Source organism: Centruroides sculpturatus, unplaced genomic scaffold (genome assembly GCF_000671375.1).
Source record: "Centruroides sculpturatus isolate CEXI.00-Female unplaced genomic scaffold, Cexi_2.0 scaffold355, whole genome shotgun sequence".
In the NCBI taxonomy this organism is placed as follows: Eukaryota; Metazoa; Arthropoda; class Arachnida; order Scorpiones; family Buthidae; genus Centruroides; species Centruroides sculpturatus.
In genome coordinates this window covers 379,711-403,970 of record NW_019384632.1, presented here as the reverse complement: position 1 = coordinate 403,970, position 24,260 = coordinate 379,711, and the positions used below count along the sequence as shown (strand labels likewise).

Below are 24,260 nucleotides of genomic sequence, written 5' to 3'. Positions count from 1 at the left end.
CAGCGGCGGCCTTATCCATTGCGAGGCTCTGGGCGGCAGATCTTTGCGAGGCCCTTGTCCTTTGTGCAAAGTATGTGAATTGAAATAGTAGGCACTTATTAATATTAATATATACTGTACTATAAATTAAATTTATTTTATTGTTATAACTAATAGCCAAGGATAAAATAAAAAGTTTTAAATATTAACTTTTTTCTACTTGGTTGTTGCGCAAGGCCCCTCCAAGAGCGAGGCCCTGGGCGAATGCCCTGCTCGCCACCCCCTAAGGCCGCCACTGTATATATATATATATATATTTATAAGTTATAAACACTTGTGCAGAGATTGTTTTTTGTTTATACATGCTGGAAATTGCTTCTGTATTTGTTATTACATTTATTATTTGTATTAGCAATATTAATATAGGGGAAAGATTCCCATATTTTTAATCTAACATATTTATTTAAAAAAGAAATACAATAATTCTAAGAATTATCTTCATAAAATGTAAAAATTTATTGAATTTTTTATATGAAAACATTTTATTTTTATTTTTATTTTTTTGAAAATATTAAATCTTAAATATAAACATATATGTTACCGTATAAGATACACTATTTATAGTATTATTATAACATTTATTTCATCTTCTGTAAATATAATAATTAATGGTAAAATGAAAATTGGTTTAAGAAGTGATTCATAAAAATCAGAAAATGTCAAACAGTTTTTTGCAGATACTGTATTATATATTTTTATTTAAGAAATTATTATATCAAATTGATGATAACTTTATAATAATGAAACAAATTTATAATCTGACTTAAAATGGAAAATAAATGTGTACTGTATGTTTTGTTCAAAATTAAAAGTCTCTATTGTGTTATAAATACTTTAACAGTATTTACAGTTTAAATTTTAGCTAAATTTTCAAACATGCTACAGATATATTTACTATATTTTAGACATAAAAAATAATTATTGACTAAATTTTTTAAAAAATTAAAATTTAATATGGACATTTTATAAAAATTGCTATTGCTTTATCTGCAATAATAATTTTTTTTTTTACATTTAAACAACACCAACAATACTGATTGTCACTAATATCTGGAAAACATTTGTCTATTGGAGCAATAATTATTATTGAATATTTTTTGAACATAATAATGAAATTAATGTCAAAATAATTTATCATTAATTTCAAGTATATTTTTATGAATTTCACAAAATATATGTGATTTTGAACTAAATATTGGGACTGAATCAATTATCATCATATGGAAATGTATTAGAAGGAAATTCGATGTTATTGATGGCTGATGCAATCTGATATTTCTTTTTAGAGAAATAATGATATTTAATAATATAAATTTTTTAATGAATTTATAAATAATTGATTATGTTGTATCATAAATAAATGTTTTAGTGAAATTTTACTTTTATTGACAAAATTGGATTTATAATGTAACATTTATTTAAATAATTTCATCTGTACAAATATAATACAGTGGTACCTCGGTATACGTCTGCTTTAGAATATGTCTAATTCAGAATATGTCCTGTTTGGACGAAACAAATTTTGCTCAGCATACGACTTAATTCAATTATACGCGCCATCTATGAACAATTAGCACTATTGGTGTACTAGACCAGACTAGACGTTCATGGTGCCACAGTTTATAACTTTGTTAAATTTCTTCTGATTTTAATTTGTAAGTAAAATTTTATTATTTTTATTAATCATGAATTGCAAAAAGGCAAATGAAAAGCAACAGACAACTAAAAAAATGACTAGAATCACAATGGAACTGAAAAAAAGATTGTTGAGAAATATGAAGGTGGTATGCGTGTTCGAGATTTTAACTGTTGCATACTGTATTCCGAGAATGACGATATCGACAATTGCGAAAAATAAAGACATTATTAAATCTGCTAACGTTGCGAAAGGGGTTAAATCAATTTCTAAATAGAGATCGAAGACCTTAGATCATGTCCAGAAATTGCTTTTGCTTTCGATAACTGAAAAACAGTGCTGGAGACAGCGTATCAGGAGCAATTATTTGTGAGAAAGCTAAAAAGATACATGCTGATCTCATGAAAAATCAAGCAGGAACTAGCCAGGAAAGTGAAGTGTTTAAAGCCAGCTATTTTTTTTTACATGAGAATGGATTAATCATTTTTACATTACTTCTTATGGGAAAGGTTGGTTTAGTATATGTCCAAACATCAGGAATGGATTAAGATTGTATNAACTTTTAACTATTATATTTTGTCATATTTATAAAAATAGATAAAACTAAATGTACAGATAAATTATATAATGTATACACGAGAACATTAATACTTCATTTTATATTTAAATGCGTCATTACTAGAATTTTGAAAGATATTTAATTATTATGATGTAAATAAGCCATGAAATAAATTTATCCTTACTTAAAACTGCCATTTATCACAAACATAAACTAAGTTTTGCTATCATTTTAAATCTTAACATCATTGGTAATCCTATATCATGACCCTGTACATAAGTAATCTGTAAATATGTCAAATAAAAATTGTTTCATTGTACCAATTCATCCAAATAAGTTAATAAAATTTAAATTAAAAACAGTGAGAGATTGATTAGATAAGCACACTGTTCTCACAATAATAATCAGCATAATCTAATCGAAAATAAGAAAATATTTCTTAGATAAGCATTAAGAATATAGGCCTGCATAATTTTCAAAGAATTAAGGAGAATTATAGTATTAAGATTTAGCAGGTTATTCAGGTATCATTCATTTTCACCTTGTTCAACATTATTCAACATATATTTTAATATTTTTAAGAAAATGAGATTAAATTGATAATCAGAAACTTTACAATAAATTGCTATAATTTAACTATTTGTAATTAATATTTATGCACAAAATGTTAAGTTTTANTCCCCGAAAGCCTGCTGAATCTTGAGAATGGTTTACACTCGGGTATCGCCAAGGTTTTTGGCAAAATTTGATGTAATATCGCTGCTCACGTTGTTCAGTCATTTTCCAGCTTAGTGAAATCCGACGAGAGCGCACTACATGACCTCACTCATACGCCGATTACCAACGACTGATGCTTTCTGCAGGCGGGAAAAAATTCAGGGCTGTGCATGACTGTCCCCTCCACAACTCCACCGAAGGAGGCCTCTCTCGCATCATTGGTTTACGCGGAAAAAAATAAGGTCCGATACTTTTTGAACAGACCTTGTATCTCACCTGAATTTAAATGTGTTTCATTGGATAATTGGCCCTAATTAGAAAAAAATATCTGTGCATATGATACAGAAATATAATTCCTTATAAATAACAATTATTTCTTAATGCAAAATTTCACAACTTACTTTTATAAAAATTCAAATAGATGAAATGCATAAATTACATGCATTAAGTAAAAAGATACATGTAATGTATTTATGGATGTAAAAACTGCTTATAAAGAATTAGACATTGCTTTATTTTAGGAGTTTATACATTTGTTTCATTTAAAGGGAAAAAGGATGTAGGTGTTTGATTATTCAGGATTAGAAACAAAAACTTAAATACAGTAAAATTATTAATATCATTTAGAAATCCATTATCAAGACTGCAATATTTTATCAAATGGCAACAAGTTTTTCTAATTACAATTGAAATGATAATTATGATTACTTTCTAATTTTAATTTTTAATCTAAAAATAATTCTCATTTAATTTTTAAGATGACATACAATCATTTAAAAACTATGCATATTGATTTCAATATTTATATTTTCTTATAAATACAACATGACCAGATAACCAAAAATAACAAACACTAAAAATTTGTTTTAAGAAAAATTTAAACAAAATTTAGTAATAAAAAAATAATTTTTCTTTATACAAATATTAATTAATAGAACTTAACAAAAGCTACTTGATTGAATTATCAGAAGTTTTATTTTATTCAAATAATGTATCACCTAAAGACTGTTTACTTCTTTATTATTATGTGTAAATGTACATGTAGGACTTGCATTTATATTTATCTTATGTAAGTCCTAAAATTTAATTTTTTGTTCATATGTATTATAACATTTTATTTGTTCTTAAAGCCTAAATTTGGCCTATTAAGTAGATTAAAAACAGCTGCAATTAAATTTACATTAAATGTATAAGTAAACTTAGAGCCATATTTATATATAAGCTATATAAGCCATAACTTATGATCTCATATTGGCAGCATTCAGCAGACTCAACAGTCGTAACTGAGCAAATCGGTAGCTGTTATATAGCAACCTAGATCTGCCAAATGATGAGTGACGTCGCGTTGGAACAAAAAGTCTCATTGGTCAGTTTCAGGTAGGAATAGGTAGTGTAAATGAAAGACGCTACCAAATGTGACGTCAAAACACCAAACATGTTCCGAAAGATCGCTACTGTAGAAGGCATTCAGCAGAAAAGTACTCAACAGCTCCGGAACTGTTGAGTCTGCTGAACGCAGCCATTATGAAGGGCCTCGTTCTATTTTCAATGACAGTTTATACATATTACCCATTATTAATTGGTGAAGGAGGAAAGGCCATTTGTATATTGTAGCTTTGGGCCACAAATCTAAATCTGACTCTGAAACTTATGATTTAGATTTGTTTTAGCCTTAAGCTATATCAAAAAGATCCTCTCCCTTCACAAATATTAATGATAATAATAATTGTTTTTCAGAAAAGAACAAGGCCTTAAGTTGTATCTTGTTTATGTGTAAATATGGTCATGTATGTAAACATAAGTGAAATATAGGTTATATAAAATTATGGGTGGAACTTTCTATAGAGTTAAAACTACTAATGTTTACATATAAACAATTCTTACATATTAAATCTCTTGAATAAGAATTAATAAGTGACCTTTAATAATTAATAAACTGAATATACTTCATGTACAAAGTTCCTAATGATTAATAGTTGTATGTAATATCAAACATGTAACTTTATCTATCATATATAAACAACATACTTCTAACAATTTCTTTTTACAAATGAAAATAGATCAAAACTCTTACCTTTGGTCTATATAACCACTTCCTTATTGAATTCATTTTGTTTTTTTTTTCCTTTTTGTTAATTTTTTACTAAACAAATTAAATAAATATACATCTTAAGTTTAACTTTGCTAGAATGGGACACGTTGTTATTGATTATAGCCATGTCTGAACTGATTATGTATCATGTTAAGTAAAATTAATTNATAGAAAACTTTGTCATTAAAAGTTAAATTGAAATATCTCATCCAACTATTCTTTTTTTATTAATAATTTTAAATAAAAAAATATATAATTTTTTTGAAAAAATGCTAATTATTTTCTATAAATTCCTAATATTATTGTCTCAAATTGCTTTTGTATAGTGGGTTGCCTCATGCATTGTTTTATCAATGCAAATGATTTCATTTAAAGACAGTTGCCATGATTATGAAATTAGTATTGATTTCAAAGAAGTTAATATTTATCAAATGAATTTTTAAAAGATTATGATAGTAATTTTGCAATATAGTTAATGTAATAAAAAACATATATAAAAATTTGGGCTTAATTACATATATACATACATACAAGATAGTGTTTTTAAATTCTTAAGGGAAAGAATTGAATAAGTATTCATTCAATGGTTATTTGAGTCTCTTGGGACCTTAACCACCACGACAATCTCCTTCCATTTTTCCATCTTGTGCCTTTTGCATCCATCCAGGAATTGCATCCAATTGGAACATGCAACTCCTGCTTACCATGCAATTGCATTAACAATTATGCTACTCAGACTACTGATTTAGACCACATATGACCATAGAAGAATGATTTAAAAGATATAACCATACTAGTCACTTTCTACTATATAGTGAGTGACTTTTATAGTTATATCTTGTAAATTAATTGGTTTGAAAGTGAAGATTAGATAACAGTTTGAATAATGTAATTGGCAATACAACTGCATAGAAAAGAGGAATTATGAGTTGTAGTCTCACTTCAGATCAGTCTTTACTTCCAGAATATTTTAAATTAATTAATTTTATTTTATTAAAAAGTTCAATACAAGTAGTCCAAAAAATACGTAATATCTACATATTTAATTGGTCAATTTATTTCCCAATAAATCTAGCATTATCATTTTATAATTTTGGTCTTAGTTTACTGTATAATAATAATTAAATCATATTAAAAATTCTTAATTAAAAAACTTCTTGAAAAAGTAAATTACTGTCATATTATTAGTATTATTATTAATCTATATATAAATAAGGCACAGTCATTTCAAAACTAAACATACATAATTGTAGGAATATGATAGTAATTCTGGCAAGTTTTTTTCGCATGGAAACAAGACCAGTACAACTGACATGTCATGTGTCACATAATGCATAGTGCATGCAAACACCACTAGTGGCAGTGTACTCACTGTCCAATTGTCAAAATGAAAATTATCAAAGATCTGCATACTGTAGTGCATTTTTTAACAACAGAAGGTGTTGGAAGCAGACAGATGCATAAGAGGATGAAAGCAGTGTACAGTGATTATTGCATAAGCCTCACACAAGTGCACATGTGCAACAATTGTTCCTACAGGATTTCCCTTTCCTCAGTGATAACAACCAGCTGGGACAACCATAGAAAGCTACAAACATTGTTGTGTGTATGGAAGAATTGATTTGAGGGTAATCAGCATCTCACTGTAAATTAAATCATGGCACTAGCAGCTCTGAGTCATGGTACCATTCATCACATCATCATCAACTGACCACAGTACCAGAAAATCTGCTCATTAGGTTTCCCATAACCTTGATGATGGTCAAAAGAGCTATCACATGGCCAATGCTTTGCAGGATCTACAGTGATATTAAGTATAGGATGTCCTCTTTATGTCTCACATTGTGACATGTGATGAGACATGGTACCATCATTATTAGCCCAAAACAAAGAGACAGAGCCTTCAGTAGAATCAATCTGACTCTCTGCCAACAAAGAAGTTAGACTTCATTGTTGGCTGTACAGAACAGTATGGATAATGTAATGATGACATTGTTTTTTGATCAACATGGCCGCTTCTCATTGAGCTCTTTTCTCCAGGAGCTCAATGAGGAATGCTGCATGCTATGTCAAAATGCTCAAGAAGTTGCAATGGGCAATAAAGCAGAGTTCATACAGACCTGGAAAGCCAGGGAATAATATTTTTACCTGGAAAGCAGGAAAAGTCAGAGAATGACATCAAATGTCAGTGAAAGTCAAGGAATCCAAAGGTACCACAGAATCTATCTGTTGCTCTCACTCCTTTTTGATCTGAATATGTCTTTAAATTCTATATGGTATAAGGGGAGACTACAAAAACTGGAGCAACCAAAAGAATGGCAAGATTTGTCGCGCTTATATCTCATAAACTATGAATGATAATCTAATAATTAAAATTCTGTTGGATAGAGGGTTTATGTTCATATTTAAATTGGTGGGTAGTGGTAGTGTGCAGCTGAGGTGGGTTTGCAGTTGCACATGAACACTGAAAGTCATGATGCTGCATAGTATTTGGATAGTGTATAACCTTGGATCATGAAGAGATAGGATGTTGAAATTGGTATTGATTTGTACAGAAGAATAGGATCTACAATATTAGAGAGGTTGCGACCGACATTTAAAATGCAAAAACATGTATGTCGGACATTCAGCGCCACTTTCCTATAAGCCTAGAAGTTTGACAATGGTGCTTGGATAGTCAGTGGAATCATGCTCGACATTCCAAACACCATTGTCAAGCTTCTAGGCCTTTAGGAAAGTGGCACTGAACATCTGACGTACACGTTTTTGCATTGAAAACGTCAGCCGCAACCTCTCTATTGCTTAGCAACAATAACCAATAATATAGAATTTGTAAAGTTATAAGTTAATAAGTGTGCAAGTTAAAGAAAATTTTAATAATATCAAAGAAATTGCAAAGGAAATATGAATAGAAATGTAAGAAATATATATCATTGGAAATTTTCTTTTCCAATGATATATGTCTCTTACATTTCTGTTCATATTTCCTTCTGTTCATGTTTACATTTCTGTTCATATTAAAAGGAATCAAAAAAGCTTGAAATGACTAATGCTGAATGATGCAGATTGTATAGAGTGAGTAAGAAAATCGAGCACATGTAAATACTTCAAGTGCACCATTGTTTGAACCTTTAGATATTGACTTGTGATAACCATCAAAACTTTATTTGTTTACATGTTATCCTTCCTCTGATAACACAAAAACTGATTTGCGCCTTAAATAATTGCAATTATGTCGTGTACACAATCCTCCCGATTTTTTTTTGACCTGAATGACATTTGGTTAATTAGTTGATGCCATAGGATGGCAAAGAACTGTCAGTCAGCTTAACAATATTGTGTACAGGACATTCGCCACATGGTTCCAACTGGACCATGTGGCAGACCTCGTTCAATCATTCAATTTATGTATTTTTATTTGTTGTATTCTTTGCTGCTGGCACCATACAGTATGTTGAGATAATAATCCTGCCAATTTTGACATTGATGATCTGTGAGATGTCTTTTCCCTAATTGCAAATTTTCATCTTCAAATGGCTCATGGATTTTTGGAAGTATAGCAAAATATCGCCATAAAGTTAAAATTTGGTTTTCAAAACCTCCATTGGCAATGAGCCACTTTTCCACCAAAACTCTGCCACTGCCATTATAAGTTTCAGGGAGGGATTGGAAGAAACGTAATGACCTTGAGTGGGTCTGTGCTGGACCATGATAAGCAATTTCTCCCTCTCACAGAGGCATGATTTATTCTGTTTAAATTATTTTGAATTTCCCACGTCATCACTTTAAGAAAAATTGATTTTATGATGTAATGAGAGTCTTTTTCTTATTTAAATAAAATTTATGAATTAATTTAAATAAAATAATGAAATTTTTATATGACATAGAAATGACATAGCTAATTATGTAATCAATTTCATGTGATGTTTTTTGTTTTTTGAAAGAAATGAATAAAGTGTTTTTTAATAACAAAAGTTTATATAATTGTGTGCAAAATGGGCTTAAATAGACTTGGCCAAATATTACATAATGGTAAGGAGGCATTCAGAGACCTTAATAGATCAGGAAACAATGTCATAATTGGTCAGGGAATCAGATAGAATTACCTTTATGGACCTTGTAAAGTCAAAATGCTCTGAGCTGCTCTTGGAATTCATTCATTCAATATGATTCTGTTCCACAACAAATGCTCAATTGCACACTACCAATGTTGTCCATGCCATGTGACAGAAATTTAGATGAGAAATGCTCATGCAACCTCCCTATAGTCCTGATATGTTCGAAATATATATATATGTATATTTATAAACATTTGAATTTCTGGCATCTGATACTCAAGCCCATTCTTATCCAGACAGAGTTATGAAAGTATATCTAATATACCAATAATCATCACTTGTTCACTAAATTGCTACAGATGACATTGCATATAGTGTAAATTCACTAGATTTTTCTATACTGTAACAGATGGTATCTGTCTATTCTGTGTGAGTTTTAGTCATTTTACTTGCATAACCATAGCTATAGAGCAGGGATGGCCAACACATAGACCGCGGTCGACCGCAAAGGTTTTGAAAGTAGCCTGCAAAGCTAAAGTTGAACAATTTGCTTTCACTTAAATTAATGTTTAAAAATCTTAATTCGATAATTTATTCTTACAATATTAGACTGTCTTTGCAACGTACCCATACTATTTGTATTTATCCCGATGAACAATGCAAATGAATGTTAATGCTTGCGCATATAAAAATCCTAAAATTGTTTGCCCATATTCATAGTTGCCCACAGACTATATTTTACCAAAAAAGTAGCCCCTAAGGGATAAAAGTTTGGCCACACCTGCTATAGAGCTATAGCTTCTGATACAAATGTCAATGGTTTCAAACAAATATCTAGATCACATTTAATATGTACTTAAGTTTTTAGTATTCCATAGTGCTTTAGACATGAGAAACATATAAATAGTGGTCCAGGATAAATCATATATTGTTGCTATTAGCTGTGTATGATGTTAGTTGGTCAAGCAAAACCATTAATCTGATAAAGTTTAAAACCAAGCTGGAAAATTGGTAGGAAACCTGTATTACAAAAAAAAACAAACTTAATTTTCAATAAGAATTGAATTAAATACATAGTTTTTTATAAATACAAAGTCTTTTTACAAAATGATTTAAAATGAATGCATTCTAAATGTAACAAATGTTCGAAATTGTACACATTTGTAATACTTTAGTAAAAGAAAGAACAATATAAGACATTTAACCTAAAATTTGGAGAATACAAATAAGATAAATTATGAGTTACACAAGTAGGAACACATACAACAATAAAATCCTGAGATATTCTAAAAACAAGTAAAATATTTTATCCCATTACATACAGAAGGAAAGTTAAGATGTGATTATATAATAGCAATAGATTGGATATAATGTAGATTACTCAGTTTATTAAACAGTAAATGTACCTAATTGAATACCTTAATAGCTTTATTTATTAACATGTTGGCAGTCAAAGATCAAACGACATTAATCATAATTAATGACTAAAAATTGATAAACAGTTTAAGAAGACAAATGTATTTACTTCATTTTAATGCTTTCTGAGATATTTCACATCTCATCATCAGATTGAACACTTAACTATAAACTGATTTAAACTAGAACAGTTAAGCATTCAATTTAGTGATGATAAAAAAAATATATCAAAATAAATACATTTATGATATTGAACTTTTCTTTTTGAACTGTTTATAACATTCTTATTTGTTTGATCTAATTGATATTTATGTTCTGTTGAATAAGAAGTATGCTTTTGTTAATGTGTTTCTTTTCTTAAAGATGGATTTAATTTATCTGAAAGTACTTTGGATATTGTTATGAATGAAAATTATATTTTTGTGACTCTACTAAAGAACATTTTGTAAATTTTCTTAAAATTGGAGAGTTTAGTGATTTTATTTTCCATTCATAATTTTTTTAAGAGATCTTATTAAATTGGTTTTACTTCACATTTGTTTTTTTGTTTTTCAAAAACAGAATTACGGATAAATTTTGTTTTTCATTTCAAAATTAGATATATTATCATCATTTTGTCACAAAATCATATATTAATCATTTCATGTGATTTTATTATTAAGTATTTTATTTTATCTTTTATTTTTTGGCTTATTTGCAGATCAAAATCATCAACATTTTTAATATTGTTAAATTTGATTATAAGAAATGTTGAACTTAAATTTTTAACTAATAAGATTTTGATTCAATATTTTATGAAATCAAAGTTTTAATTAATATATCTAATTTAATAAATTTAGTAAGAAAAAATAAATTTTATATAAATCTAAATATGCTTTATGGATATTTGTAGAGGATAAAATTCAACGCCACCGAAATCGAGGTTTATTAAAAGAATATTACGGAATGCAGGGTAACAAAGAAAACCAGGAAATAAATCCATATAATATTAATGGGCCTGATTTTAATCCTGATATGTATTTGAATAAAGTAAGAAAAATTGTTTTTTTAATTGCAATTAATTTTATAGATTTGCACTAATGAAAGATTGCTTTTACAGCTCCTGAAAGAATATAGTTTGACTGAATTAATTAATCAAGAAGATGAAATTTATAAGCAGATTCAATTACTTGATAGTGAAATGCAAACACTGGTGTATGAAAATTATAATAAGTTTATTAGTGCAACTGATACAATTCAGAAAGTAAGCATTTTTATTTATAAATTAATAATTTAATTTTATATGTTTGAATATTGTATCGCCTTAGCTAGATAACTAAATTAGTAAAAACATCAGCCCATGTTTTGGAAAATTTGACTTTGAATTTGAGTTAGATCCATAGCACTTTTTCTGGTTTAATTATATCATGTCTCATATCTCATTAACTGGTGGCTCTATTAAAGACATAACCAAACTAATGATGAGTTTGTTATAAGGCATCTTTAATGCTCACATAGCAGAATGAATAAATAAAAAAAATTAAATTTCTTTCTACTGGAGATAGAAATTATTGTATTTCTATAAAGTAGTTTAATTAAAAAGATCATAATTGATACATTTTTTATTCCCCATAAAATAAAAGAAAAAGGTTATGGAGTAAAATCTGATAGTCTTATTTCTAAACCAGTGATTCTCAACCACTGTGCCCTGGCACTTTAGTATGCCATGAGATTTTTGAAGTGTGCCGCCACTGCAAATATTCATACATAAGCGATGTCAGACAAGTAGTTTAATCAGTTCTTCCTTCCTAGAGTGCATTTGGAAATTGTAACCCATGTAACTGGTAACTGCCAGCAGTTACCAAGGCATTTAGAAACCCCACGTTTCTTTATGCAGCGAGAGTGTAGCAAAATAACATCACAAGCAGTGTTGGCCAATTAGAAACCAGTTTCAGTGTGTTTGCTATAAATCGCTTCTCGAGCACTGCATAAAGAAACGTGGGGTACATGTGACTTAAATAACCAATTGCGTTTAGAAATTGCATTATGACGTCACTGGTTGTCCTGCGGTACTTACCAAAGTAACCGTGTGTGCCGTCAAATTTTTAAATTATTAAAAGTGTACCATGACAAAAAAAAGGTTGAGAATCACTGTTCTAAACAAAAGTAAATATGAAATATATAATTAATAATCTGCAATATATAAATTAAATAAATATATATGTTCTGTTAAAAATAAAAAAAGATTCTTTTGTAGTAATTTTACATATAAAAATTGTAATGTATCTGTGATTATGTTATTTTGTGTCAGCAGCAGTGTGTGTCACAGACTTTAGTTTAAAAATTATTTATTGGACCTTACAAAATTTATATTTTTGTTATACAGTATATGCATATGAACATATACCTATTTAAATGTTTCATACTTTTATATGGAATATTTGAAAATTGTTTTTATTTTTTTGCCAAAATGTAAATATCCAACTATGCATCCAAGACCTGTGTCCTCATTTACTGTATTGCATGCACCTAGTTGATCTGCCATTGTTTTAAGATAGATAGTTTTGAAGATGATGAAATTTACTCTTCAGAATACTTAGTTGAATAAAATTTATAACTTTTANAATAAATACATTAAGTATTTATGAATAAAAAAAAAGTATACATAAGGGAATCAAACCCGAGCACTCAAGTGTACGAGTCAGGAGCGTTACCACTCAGCCACAGGACGCTCAAGCAGAAGCACGCCTAACTTATAAATAAGTGCGAAAGAAACCTTTAAGTTCATTTTTCTCGATTATATTTGAGTATTGCACTTTAGTATTTTACAGGTAGTACACTCACATGGTGTATTACCTCTACAACAAAGATCATCAAAATCCGTTTCCCCAAGGCTATAGGGTCTCCTTGTTAGTTCAAAAATAAATTTTCTGGCTTACTAGTCACCAAGTCTTGATCAGGATATCATCTCAATCACTATCCTTATTAACCATTTATGTTGTAATGAAAATAACATACAAAAACTAAAGAATTATCTTCTTTATTTTTTATGTATTTTTCTGTAACAATTTGTTTAATAATTGCATCTACACAATCCTCATTTTCATTGCAACATGGATGGTTGTTATCAATGTATAAAAATTCTTCATGATTTCTAATATTTTATAGTTCATAAATGATTTCATTATTGTTATTGGTTATATCAGGCATTTTCTGTTCTGAAGTCTTAAAACTGCAATGAGAAAAGCAGTCTCAAACTGTGGTACAGCTTATGTTTCTTTAGCTAACAGTGGTATATTGTATTGCTTTTAAAACAGTAACCTTTGATCTAATTTTATCTGCTTTTGTACATGATGATAAGATATTTTCTTCAATTGCTTTGATCATATATTCTACCAGCTTCCACAACACAATGTTTCAAATCTTTTTAATTCCCATATCCAATGGTTGTATTAAGAGTGTGGTATTAGCCACACTCTTAATACTTAATACAGAAGAAACTTGATTAATGTTTTTCAAACACACTACATAAAGATGAGCAGCAGGAATGTTCAAGAGTAGCATAATTGTTCTTGATTTTTTTGCAGTTCTGCATCCTAACTCATAAGCTATTTCAGAAAAATGTTGGATGTCATTCATACATTCTTGTTGGTATAATACTCAACTGATAAACAGGAGATTCTAAGATCTTTAAAGTGTCAGTCATTGGAAATCACCAAGGTGTGCTTTCCAATGACTGATAACTTTTGTTTATCACTTTCTGACATTATAGCAGCACAATATTGTAATGTTATCCATTACTTTTTGAACCTGATAGTATTCCATGTTTATAAGTCAGAATTATCTGAGGTGGCATGGTAAAACTGTTTCATCTATATTGTAGATTTGATCAGGACTAAATTTCTACAGCAATTAAGACAACTTAGTTTATTTCCATTCTTTGGCACTTGTAATGTGAGCACTTTTTCACTGTGTGCCCTCTTTAATTTTTATTTCATGTCTGATTTTCCATCATGATAACCACCCATTTATATCTTTGAAATTTATTTGATACATTTTTGTAGCTAATTCTTCTGATTTGGTTTTTAATATCAGCCCTTAACATGTATTTCTTTGTAGTGTATGCTGTATTGACAAAGTTTCAGGATATCTCAAATAAATGAAGTAAATTTGCTTTAAATTATCTCTCTTGTTTCAGTCTTTTAATATACAGTATGTCCCAAATAAACAGTGATCCCAATTAACCAGAATGTACTATATTATCATATTTTCATTTATATTAACAAACAAAAATTAGAATTGCATCAACCACAAAGATTGCAATTCACTGTTGACTGCATGGAGAGCACATTATGATAACCCCCATGGAAGAAAGGCCAATATAATGACCAAATGTAACTTTACTATTGATCCCCATATTTTTATATAAGATATTTTTGATTTTTTAAGTGTTAAACAATAATACCGAAATAAATGTTTTATAATGGAGAAAGTACCATGAAAAAATATTTAACATATAATTATAAAAAATGTACAATTGAAAAACATATAAATCAAGTTAACATGCCTATAACAATGGGTGGGGTTGGAGAAATGCTAATGTGAACTGAGGGGGTTAGAGCGGAGAGCTTCTCCCCACTTACCGGCTTCGTTGTCAGAGATGGCTTTGGCAAATGAATGGGGAGGGGTAGTGGAGTCGTGACAAGGTGTCCAGATAACTACACAGGTTGAATAATACTAACACATTTAATAAACAAATAAGAGATTATACATATCAAAGACAATAAATATAACACACGCATAATAAAAATAAAAACCTATCCTATATTCTAACCTAACCTAAAGCTAAAGATCGAGAGAGACCTCTCTAAGAGGGACATGTTGGGGAGAGAGACAAAATTCTGGCAAGGGTTTACCTTGTAGTATGCGATCTCTTCGTATAGGGAGTTGGTAGGACGCACTAGAATCGGTCACTGAAGTTCCAATTGAAATTTCCTTTGGTTTCCAATCGAAGTTCCCTTGGATGGCGATAGGCAGCGATGGACGGGGTAGAGGTCTTCGATGACGATATAGAGATTTTCTTCAGCTGTCCGGAGGGTTGCTTTGGCGTTAGCTCCTCAGCTAACTGCCCGGAGGAGCAAATTCGTCCCCTTTTTATACTCACTTCTCATGGGAAAAATCTGGGATTTCGTTGACATAATTTGACATCTCTCCAGATTTATTACCGTCTCCCCAGCCGTAGAAAAATTCATTGCCTTTTTTGGTCATTTCTCATCAGGTCGGACTTATGGGGGGGTCACGGGATTTCGTTTTACCCTCGCCGATGACCTTCTGGATTAGCATCACACGTTTGCTGCAGCCAATTGGATATTTATTTAAATGACGCAGTCACCTTATAACCAAGCGATCCCCTTGCGAGGGGGGTGTCCCTCTTCGGATGATGAAAGTCACCTTCGAATGTGACGCATTAGTGTAAAAATTTATACTATCGTCTGAATTCTCACACTAATGTTTTAAACCCAATTAATAAACTATCTTCTGACATAAACAAGTGTAAGAGGAATGTCTTATTCAGCATTTTTCATAATCTATTCATACCTGAAGATGGCATATTAACTGAGTCAAAAATTTGTTAATATTTTTCCAACCTTATTCACTATAAAAGCATATAAGTTATTTTATATTAAACTAGCTGCAAGATCCCGCTTCGCTGGGTTTTTATTTGTATGTAATAGTATAGTTATATATATATATATAAAAGACTGTTTTTCTAAGTAATCTAGAATCTAGCTGCAAGGACCCGCTTCGCTGGGCAAAAAGTAACGATAGTGAAGATTAAGATAATTACATTATAGCTAATCTTACCCGTTTTCACAAAATGCAAGAATTAGGTCCCCCGTTTCCAGACTAATTAGAGAATTTTTACGTTTAGTCAAACGAACTATTTTCAACGTTTCTGGAACGTTTACAATCGTTCTATAATCGAACCAATATTCGAATTTTATGTTCGAATTTAATTCGAACAAATTCGAAAAAATCGAACAAAACATTCGAAATAGAAAGCCACTTTCAACCACTTTCAGCCTCATATCTCCCGCACCCTTATAGCTATCGAGACGCAACCACCCCTATGCACGAATGGAGACTTGGGGCTACCACCACATACAAACACCATTCATGTGCGATGTGTAATTTTGGCAAAAAAGTGAGATATAGGGACATACATGTCCATTTTTATATATATATATATAGATTAATTAATCATTGTATTCTTGATCTATCACATCTAGTAGAGTAGGGATTCCTAAAATTTTACTTCTATTGACTCCCATATAAAAACTATTCTTTTCAATCAACCTCCTTAAAATGTTTATTTTCCAGGATTTTGCATAATACTTTATATATCAAGCAACTTACGGTATTAAATTAGTTAATGAATTTCCTGCGTGATTGTATTTATTATTTGAAAATTGTCTGAAATTCTTGAAAAAATACAATAAAAATCTGATTTTTTTATTGACTCTCAATTGACCTCTTTCAAAATTTCATTTACCCCAGGGGGGTTTATATTGACCCCATTGGGAATCCCTGTACTAGATCTACACATACTTTCATATTAGGTTGAACCAAAAGTTCGTTTGGGTATTTACATAATCGCTTGTCTGTGGCACCTCTGTTGTGCTTATCAAGTTTTAACTTGTTTAGGTTGACATTATGAATATCTGCATATTTATTACATAAGTTTAATTACAACTATTTTTAAAAATTTGTTAACTTTTAAGAAAAAAGAAACATTAAAATGGAAGATATGAAGGTGCATTTACTACATCTGATGCTCTATTATTTTCGAAAAGGAAAAAATGCAACTGTGGGGTTTTAGGAGCCCTTGTGTGGGGTTGGGGTGGCACCACTGTAGTGATGTGAGCCCTTAAGGGGGGTGAAAAGGTTACGACCCTCACTTTACCCGTGATCTGTCAGGATGACACGAGAAAGCCTTTTCCGTATGGGGGTCGCGGTTTGCTGGACGCAAAGACTCACACAGAGACCGTATTTACCAATTCAACGCGTTTATTTGGATTAGAAAACATGCTTACAATGCGTTACACTTGTCGGATCTTCGATATGCGTCCGTCCAAGACAGTTCGTCGAATTGTCCGTAGTTGTACTTGTTGTCCGTAGGTTCGAGGTTCGTCACACACACCAAAAATCCCGGGAGGAGAAAGTTCGTCTCCTCACCCGCCGTGGAGGTCTCGGGAAGTTTCGCTGTTCCCTGGGGCTGGAATCCTTAGTCCTCTCCTTCGGAAAAATCTCGGAGTGGATCCGTCCTCGGGGACTGTCGAAGTTCCTAACAGCTTCTCAAACTCCCAACCTCCCCGTGTCCTTGGGACCTCGGGCTTTTATAATCTTTCCTCACCCGAAATCCCGAGGTTTTGGTTGGTCCGAATGTTGGTCCCTCTGCGCTTCTATTGGTCCCGGGTCTGTTGCCAGGGACGCGATTCGGGCCGAGGGGTCGCCGAGATGACCCCCGTCCGGGCCGTTCTCCTCCGGAGTCGGGTCAAGCCCTCTCCTGGATGACGGTCTCGTAAATTGTCACCTAATGTCTATTTTTCGGTCCCGGAGAGGAGGAAGCTGTCTCAGCCGCCGCCCCCTCCACAGGAGTGTCAGCAGGACCTGCTTTGAACTCGATGTAAGGTGACCGTCCAAAGTTTCCCCGACGGTCGATCCCTCGATCGTTCTCACGATTGACGACCGTGAATCTGTCAATTACGGCTGGAATGCGACAGTTAAATCGTCTCGCACCCCGTTCCTTGGTCACACCGGTCCTATTTACGTACTAAGTCACCAATATATTGACTTTAGCTCGACAGCCAGTTTCCGTCCGAGGGGGGGTGTGGTCCCGGCCTCACACAACAAAAACTCAAAAAAGATATGTGTTGTACAGTCGAACCCACCCATAACACTTGATAATTCTGTTTTATATGAATTCCATGTTGTACGAGTCACTTAGATTTTACAAATATGTGTGCCAGGCTGTGAATGGCTTGCGTATTTGTAAAATTTAAGTGACTTGTACAACATGGAATTCATATAAAACAGAATAATCAACAGTGTTATAGGGGGTTGACTGTATAATTAAGTGAAAAATTAACTGTATATGGGAAGGATGCAGTTATTGATCAAACATGTCAGAAATGGTTTTCAAAATTCAGGGAGGGAGATTTTTCTCTTGAAGATGCACCTCGGTCAGGACGACCTTCAACCATAGAAGATGAGTCCGTAATGGCTTTAATTCAAAATGATCAGCATAAAACAACATGAGATAGCCGACATCTTAAAAATATCCCAAACATCTGCTGTCAGACATTTGGCTAGCCTCGGATACACTTCCCATTATGATGTTTGGGTTCCCCATAAGTTAAGTGAACAAAATCTTATTGAGTGTGTTTCTGTATGTGATTCACTTTTAAAATGCAATGAAGATGATCCTTTTTTAAAGTGATTAATAACAGGCAATGAAAAATGGATTGTTTACAACAATATTCAACACAAGAGATCTTGGAGTAAGCCAGGTGATCCTCCAATGCCACAACCTAAAGCTGGTTTGCATCCCAGAAAAGTAATGATTTCAGTTTGGTGGGACTGGAAAGGGGTTCTTTATTATGAGCTTTTACCCAACAACCAAACAATTACTTCCAATAAATATTGTCTCCAACTGGATGAACTAAAGGCTGCCGTGCATCAAAAATGACCGGAACTTGCAAATCGACAGGTAGTGGTATTCCATCATGATAATGCAAGACTGCACATATCATTAAACATGCACCAAAAACTTCTAAACTTTAACTGGGATATTCTGAGTCACCCTGCATATTCTCCAGATATTGCTCCCTCAGACTATCATTTTTTTCGTTCATTGCAGAATAATTTAAATGGCATAGAATTTCAATCTTTAGAAGGTATAAAAAATCACATTGATAATTTTTTCAATCAGAAAACCACCCAATTCTACACAGACAGAATTATGAAAATACCCATCAGGTGGCATAAGGTTATCGAACAGAAGGGTGAATGCATTGTGGATTAAAGATTTTTATTTATTTCAAAATAGTATATTTCATATCTTTCTAAAAACTGAACAAACTTTTGGTTCAACCCAATATATAATAATATGTTGCATTTTGATGTGTTAGTTTCATCCTGATATGATTGAATCATCTATTGCCTTATGTGGATAAGATTTTATGATTATTTTTTAAATCAGATTTATGATAATCTGATTCTTTAAAAGGAAAACAAGATAGACTAATTGTCTTGCTTGTTATTCTTTCAAAATACAAAATGCAGTTTTATTATGTATTATTATTAATATAATTTTATAACAGATGTTTTTATTATTTTTCTTTTTTCATTCTTTCTTTCTATAATAACATTGCTCATTTAACTTAACTTGATTTAATTTGATTTTTTTCATTTCAAGATGAAATATGATTTTAAGAAAATGGAAGAAGAAATGGATCTTCTTGCAACTAATATGACAGCTATCACAGAATTTAGTGGTTTAATATCTGGAACTTTACAAGGTCGCCGTCAGCAAATCTCAAAACTTTCAGGTGTTCATACACTTTTGAAGAAAGTATGGATTTTTTCTGTTTACAGTAAATAAAAATAAATATAACCTAAAGTAAATATAAATATAAATTTTTTCTATTACTTTTTTTAGTTACAATTTTTATTTGAATTGCCTCCTCGTTTAAAAAAATACACCGAAAATGAGTCATATGCTCCAGCTGTAAGGTAAAATATTCTCACTAATTCAATATTAATTTTAAAAATTATTTTCTTTTCCATTTATTAATGAAGCAATTTTGTTTTTAAGATGTTACACCAAAGCTCAAAAAGTGTTACATCAATATAAACATATGCCATCTTTTCATGGAATTCAAGATGATTGTAACGTTATTATAAGTGATCTTAAAGAAAAACTTCGAGAACAGTTTAAAGCTAAAGATGTGGGTTTTAATTAAATATTTTGTTTTTTATAGTTTTTTTCCTGTATATATAATAATATTTTACCTCATTAATATTAAATTATTGAAACTATTTAATGATTGCAGTTAACATAAAATTGGTTGTTATTTTATATATTGATTTGTTTTTTTAATATAGTACAGGCATATCCAAAAATATGTCTTGTCAAAATTTTTCCAGTAGCATATCATACTTTATAGAACATATATATTTTTTAATACAACATTTTTATGTCAATGTTTTTATAAGAAAAATTTATTTTTACATCAATACATAAACTTTAACAAAATAATATGTGGAAAAAGTCTCAACATTCTAAAATGCCACTGGTACAATATCAGAATTACATTTAGACATTTTGAAATGCACTGAATATTAATAAACAAAATTTCCATCTTGGATGTTTCTGGCATGGGAAAGGCTTCAGTTTACCAATTTACTGATATCTCTTATATCAGAAAGCCTAAACACACTTTTGTGACATCATTAACAGTAATAAATTAATTTTACATTTTACAGAAGTACCAGAAAAATTTAAAATATGTAGAAATTTATTTATTTATTTATTGTTTTGTAAATATTTGTCTACATTTTTTCTAAAAAGTGGCTTATGTTGCTTCTCAATGTTGCTTATTGCTTATTTTATTTATTGTACCATATTATAAAAATAATATTTATAGGTATAGCATTCAAATTTTGTATGTTACTGCAAATAAAGCAGCTATTTGTTAACAGTCATATTAATCATTTGGTGATCAGAAGCAATGTTTTAAGATTTTTAATATGCAACATTTGATTATTACTTATGTATTTATAATTTGTTACTTATATGTGCCATTTTATTGTTTTTGCTAGATTTGAATAAATTAGTTGGAGTTTTATATTTTATTGCAATGCATTGTAATTTTTGTTATTTAAAGTAATGGAAAATAGACACCTGATTAATGTTTTGCATGAGACATTTTATTTTTAGAAACATCTTAATGACATTAAATGAAGGATGATTGTACAATTATACCATTATATTATTAATATGAGTATAAATCAAGTACAATCAAGTTAGAGGCAATAGATATATTTATTATATAAGTTATTTGCTCCCATCTGAGGTAGTTCATTCAATAAACAATTATCCTCTTTTTCAGACAGTTTGTTAGTAAACATTTGTTTCCATTTGATATAAGTTTATTTTCATATTTTTTTGCTAACAATGTTTCAAATCTTTTTAATTCCCATATCCAATGGTTGNAAATGAATTACATTTATATTTTATATATAATTTTTAAGTTATTTAATGTAGATGAGCCCTATTACATAAATTTTAGTTTAGTTTCATTTAAAGTAATTAGAAGTAATTTCATTCTTGCCATAGTGATACTCTTTACCATTCTTGCTATTGAACTGTCCAGTATAAAAATGCTTCTGAGAATAACTTCTTAAGTTAACATTCTGTTATTCATTTAGCTGCAATTTGAAAAAATTGTAGACATAAGTTACCACTGTTGTCTGTTTGTCTGTCCTCCTTTAATCTTGAGAACAGTGTTAGATAGATGAAAGTCAAGACCGAGGGAGGTCCCAATTAACTATATATGAACTTCTGGTCTAGATCAGAAGTCACATGAATACAATTTTAAAATTCTTATCTGAATGGAGCTACATAGATGACTGGCATGATTGTTGTTATCAGGAAAGGGGCAGGACATTACTAATTTGAGATGGAGAACATATATTTTAAATTAAATAAATTAAGAATATGATTAAAAATTGCAGCTCAGCATTGTGATAATGTCACAATAAATAATTGTTCATTCCCAATTATTTTTTAATTTTTGATTATTTTTGAAATTTATTATTAAAGAAAAGACTATTGTAAATTAAATTTTGGCCAGGAACACTGATGTCATATACTTTGAATAAAATTATGTCTAAGCAAAGAACTCTTACAGTAGATGAAAAAGAAATGAAAAACTACATTTGATTAAATGTAATCAACTTGGGTATTTATATGTAAACCTTTCAAAGAAACTTAGATCATATGATGAGGAAACATGAACACATATTTATTAATATTTCTTTGTAAGAATTAACCAGAAACAGAATCAAATCTATGTATGTATCTATCTACAGTATCTGTGCAGAATAAGCTAAGGTAAAATCTATTTTCAATTCATTAAAGTACTGTTAAATATTAAGAAATTTTTTGTCTTATGTTTTATGCTTCTTTATTTTCCCTATTTATCTGTAAATTTAACAACAATTAATTTACAGCAAGTACAACAAAAACACTATAAATGTTTAATAAATGCATTTTTTTATTAAACTTTTTCATTAAAATTACATAGAATTAAATCAAATTCACTATATTAATATTTAAAAGTTTATAAATAAAAATCTTAAATTATTAAAAATATTTGAAAAATAGATATTGAGAATCATTTTAATACAGAATATTTTCATGGCAAGATAAACATATTTTTGTTATATAATCATTACAAAGAAAATTTATTAATATATATGTGACCATAGGGTCGGTGTCTCTTTGACACCATGTCAGGATGTGACACCACTGAGTCTCACAGGACTCGGAAATCGTGACTTTACGTCACGCAAGCGGTAGCAGGTGAGCGGTTGGATTCGGAGTAGAGGTGAGGAGAGAGACGAGGAAGTGACTCACTTGGACTCCATAGTAACAAATGAATAACAATTTTAATTATAACAAAAGAAAATACAGATATATTCGATATCGAGCATGCCTAAAGTTTACCCTAATGATACTAAGCCGTTCGAGAGAGAGAGTTTACAAACGAATCGCAGGTTGATAAATACCTTTCTTTTGGGTCAAAGATCTGTGGTCAGATGACACCGCCAATGGAATGTTCGCTCAAAATAGTTCTAGGTCTTGTCTGTAAACAGGAGCCCGGAGGTGTGAAGTCACTGAAGTGGGGATGATATCCTTAAAGAAGCACGGTATTCATCCTGGAGTCTTGGTCTCAGTATAAATCCCGGAGGACGACTTTGGTGTACGGACTTTGGAAGATGACTGACCTCGGGTGTTTTTTCCGTTTTCTCTTGTTATTCCTCTTGGGTTTTTTCCATGAGGTCAGGTGGTTGTTGTTAAGGGTCTGGCGTCCAATATGGGCCCTCTATCAAAAGTTCCGGGTGACACATCGCTGACTAGCTGGATCCTCCTCAACAAGGAACCAACTCCATGGGAAATAAATTTTTATGGCTTTTAGCCTAACACTCGAATTTAGATGATGGAATGTTTCAATAATTAAAATTTAAAATAACACTTTATTGTAAATTTTCTATTCAACAAGTTTATAAATGATTATACAGTATGGTCTTGTTCTATGCAGATGTTGCAGGCACTGCATAAAGCAACTTTTACATAAATTTGTGTTCTATCCCAATTTCAGATGATTGCTTTAACACTTATGCAGCCATTTACGATTAACAGAAAATGTTAAAAGTGTTTTTCTAATGAATAACATTTTAGTCTGATGTTTCTGACTTTACAGAGAAAAATTTGTAAGGAACCAAGTCTGAGCTTTATTTTTATTTTACTTTTATTTTGCTTTCATTATATTTTGTTTGGGGCTTATGTTTAGTTAAGACGAAGGTTTCCTCACCATTCACCTTAGTAACTTAAAAATAGAAGAAAAACCAACTCACCGACGAAAGAAAAGCGCCGTAGAAAAACTCGCGCACACTTGCGCTTCCCAAGCGGAAAAA

The 24,260-nt window shown here is 30.7% G+C and overlaps 2 protein-coding genes across 2 annotated transcripts in view; one reads left to right on the top strand and one right to left on the bottom strand.

Annotated features, from left to right (window-relative positions):
• Positions 1 to 5,202, bottom strand: part of LOC111625788 (lateral signaling target protein 2 homolog) — an 88,709-nt gene extending 83,507 nt beyond the window's left edge. The window contains exon 1 of the mRNA XM_023369006.1: positions 5,026 to 5,202. Within this exon, the coding sequence (XP_023224774.1) occupies positions 5,026 to 5,061 (36 nt within the window). The 5' untranslated portion in view covers positions 5,062 to 5,202. The remainder of the gene's footprint in view (positions 1 to 5,025) is intronic.
• The window catches only part of LOC111625787 (vacuolar protein sorting-associated protein 51 homolog), a 47,789-nt gene continuing 25,964 nt past the window's right edge, over positions 2,436 to 24,260 (top strand). Inside the window, exons 1-6 of the mRNA XM_023369005.1 lie at positions 2,436 to 2,758; positions 11,410 to 11,546; positions 11,617 to 11,760; positions 19,975 to 20,130; positions 20,218 to 20,291; positions 20,374 to 20,518. Coding sequence (XP_023224773.1) covers positions 11,463 to 11,546; positions 11,617 to 11,760; positions 19,975 to 20,130; positions 20,218 to 20,291; positions 20,374 to 20,518 — 603 coding nt within the window. The 5' untranslated portion in view covers positions 2,436 to 2,758; positions 11,410 to 11,462. The remainder of the gene's footprint in view (positions 2,759 to 11,409; positions 11,547 to 11,616; positions 11,761 to 19,974; positions 20,131 to 20,217; positions 20,292 to 20,373; positions 20,519 to 24,260) is intronic.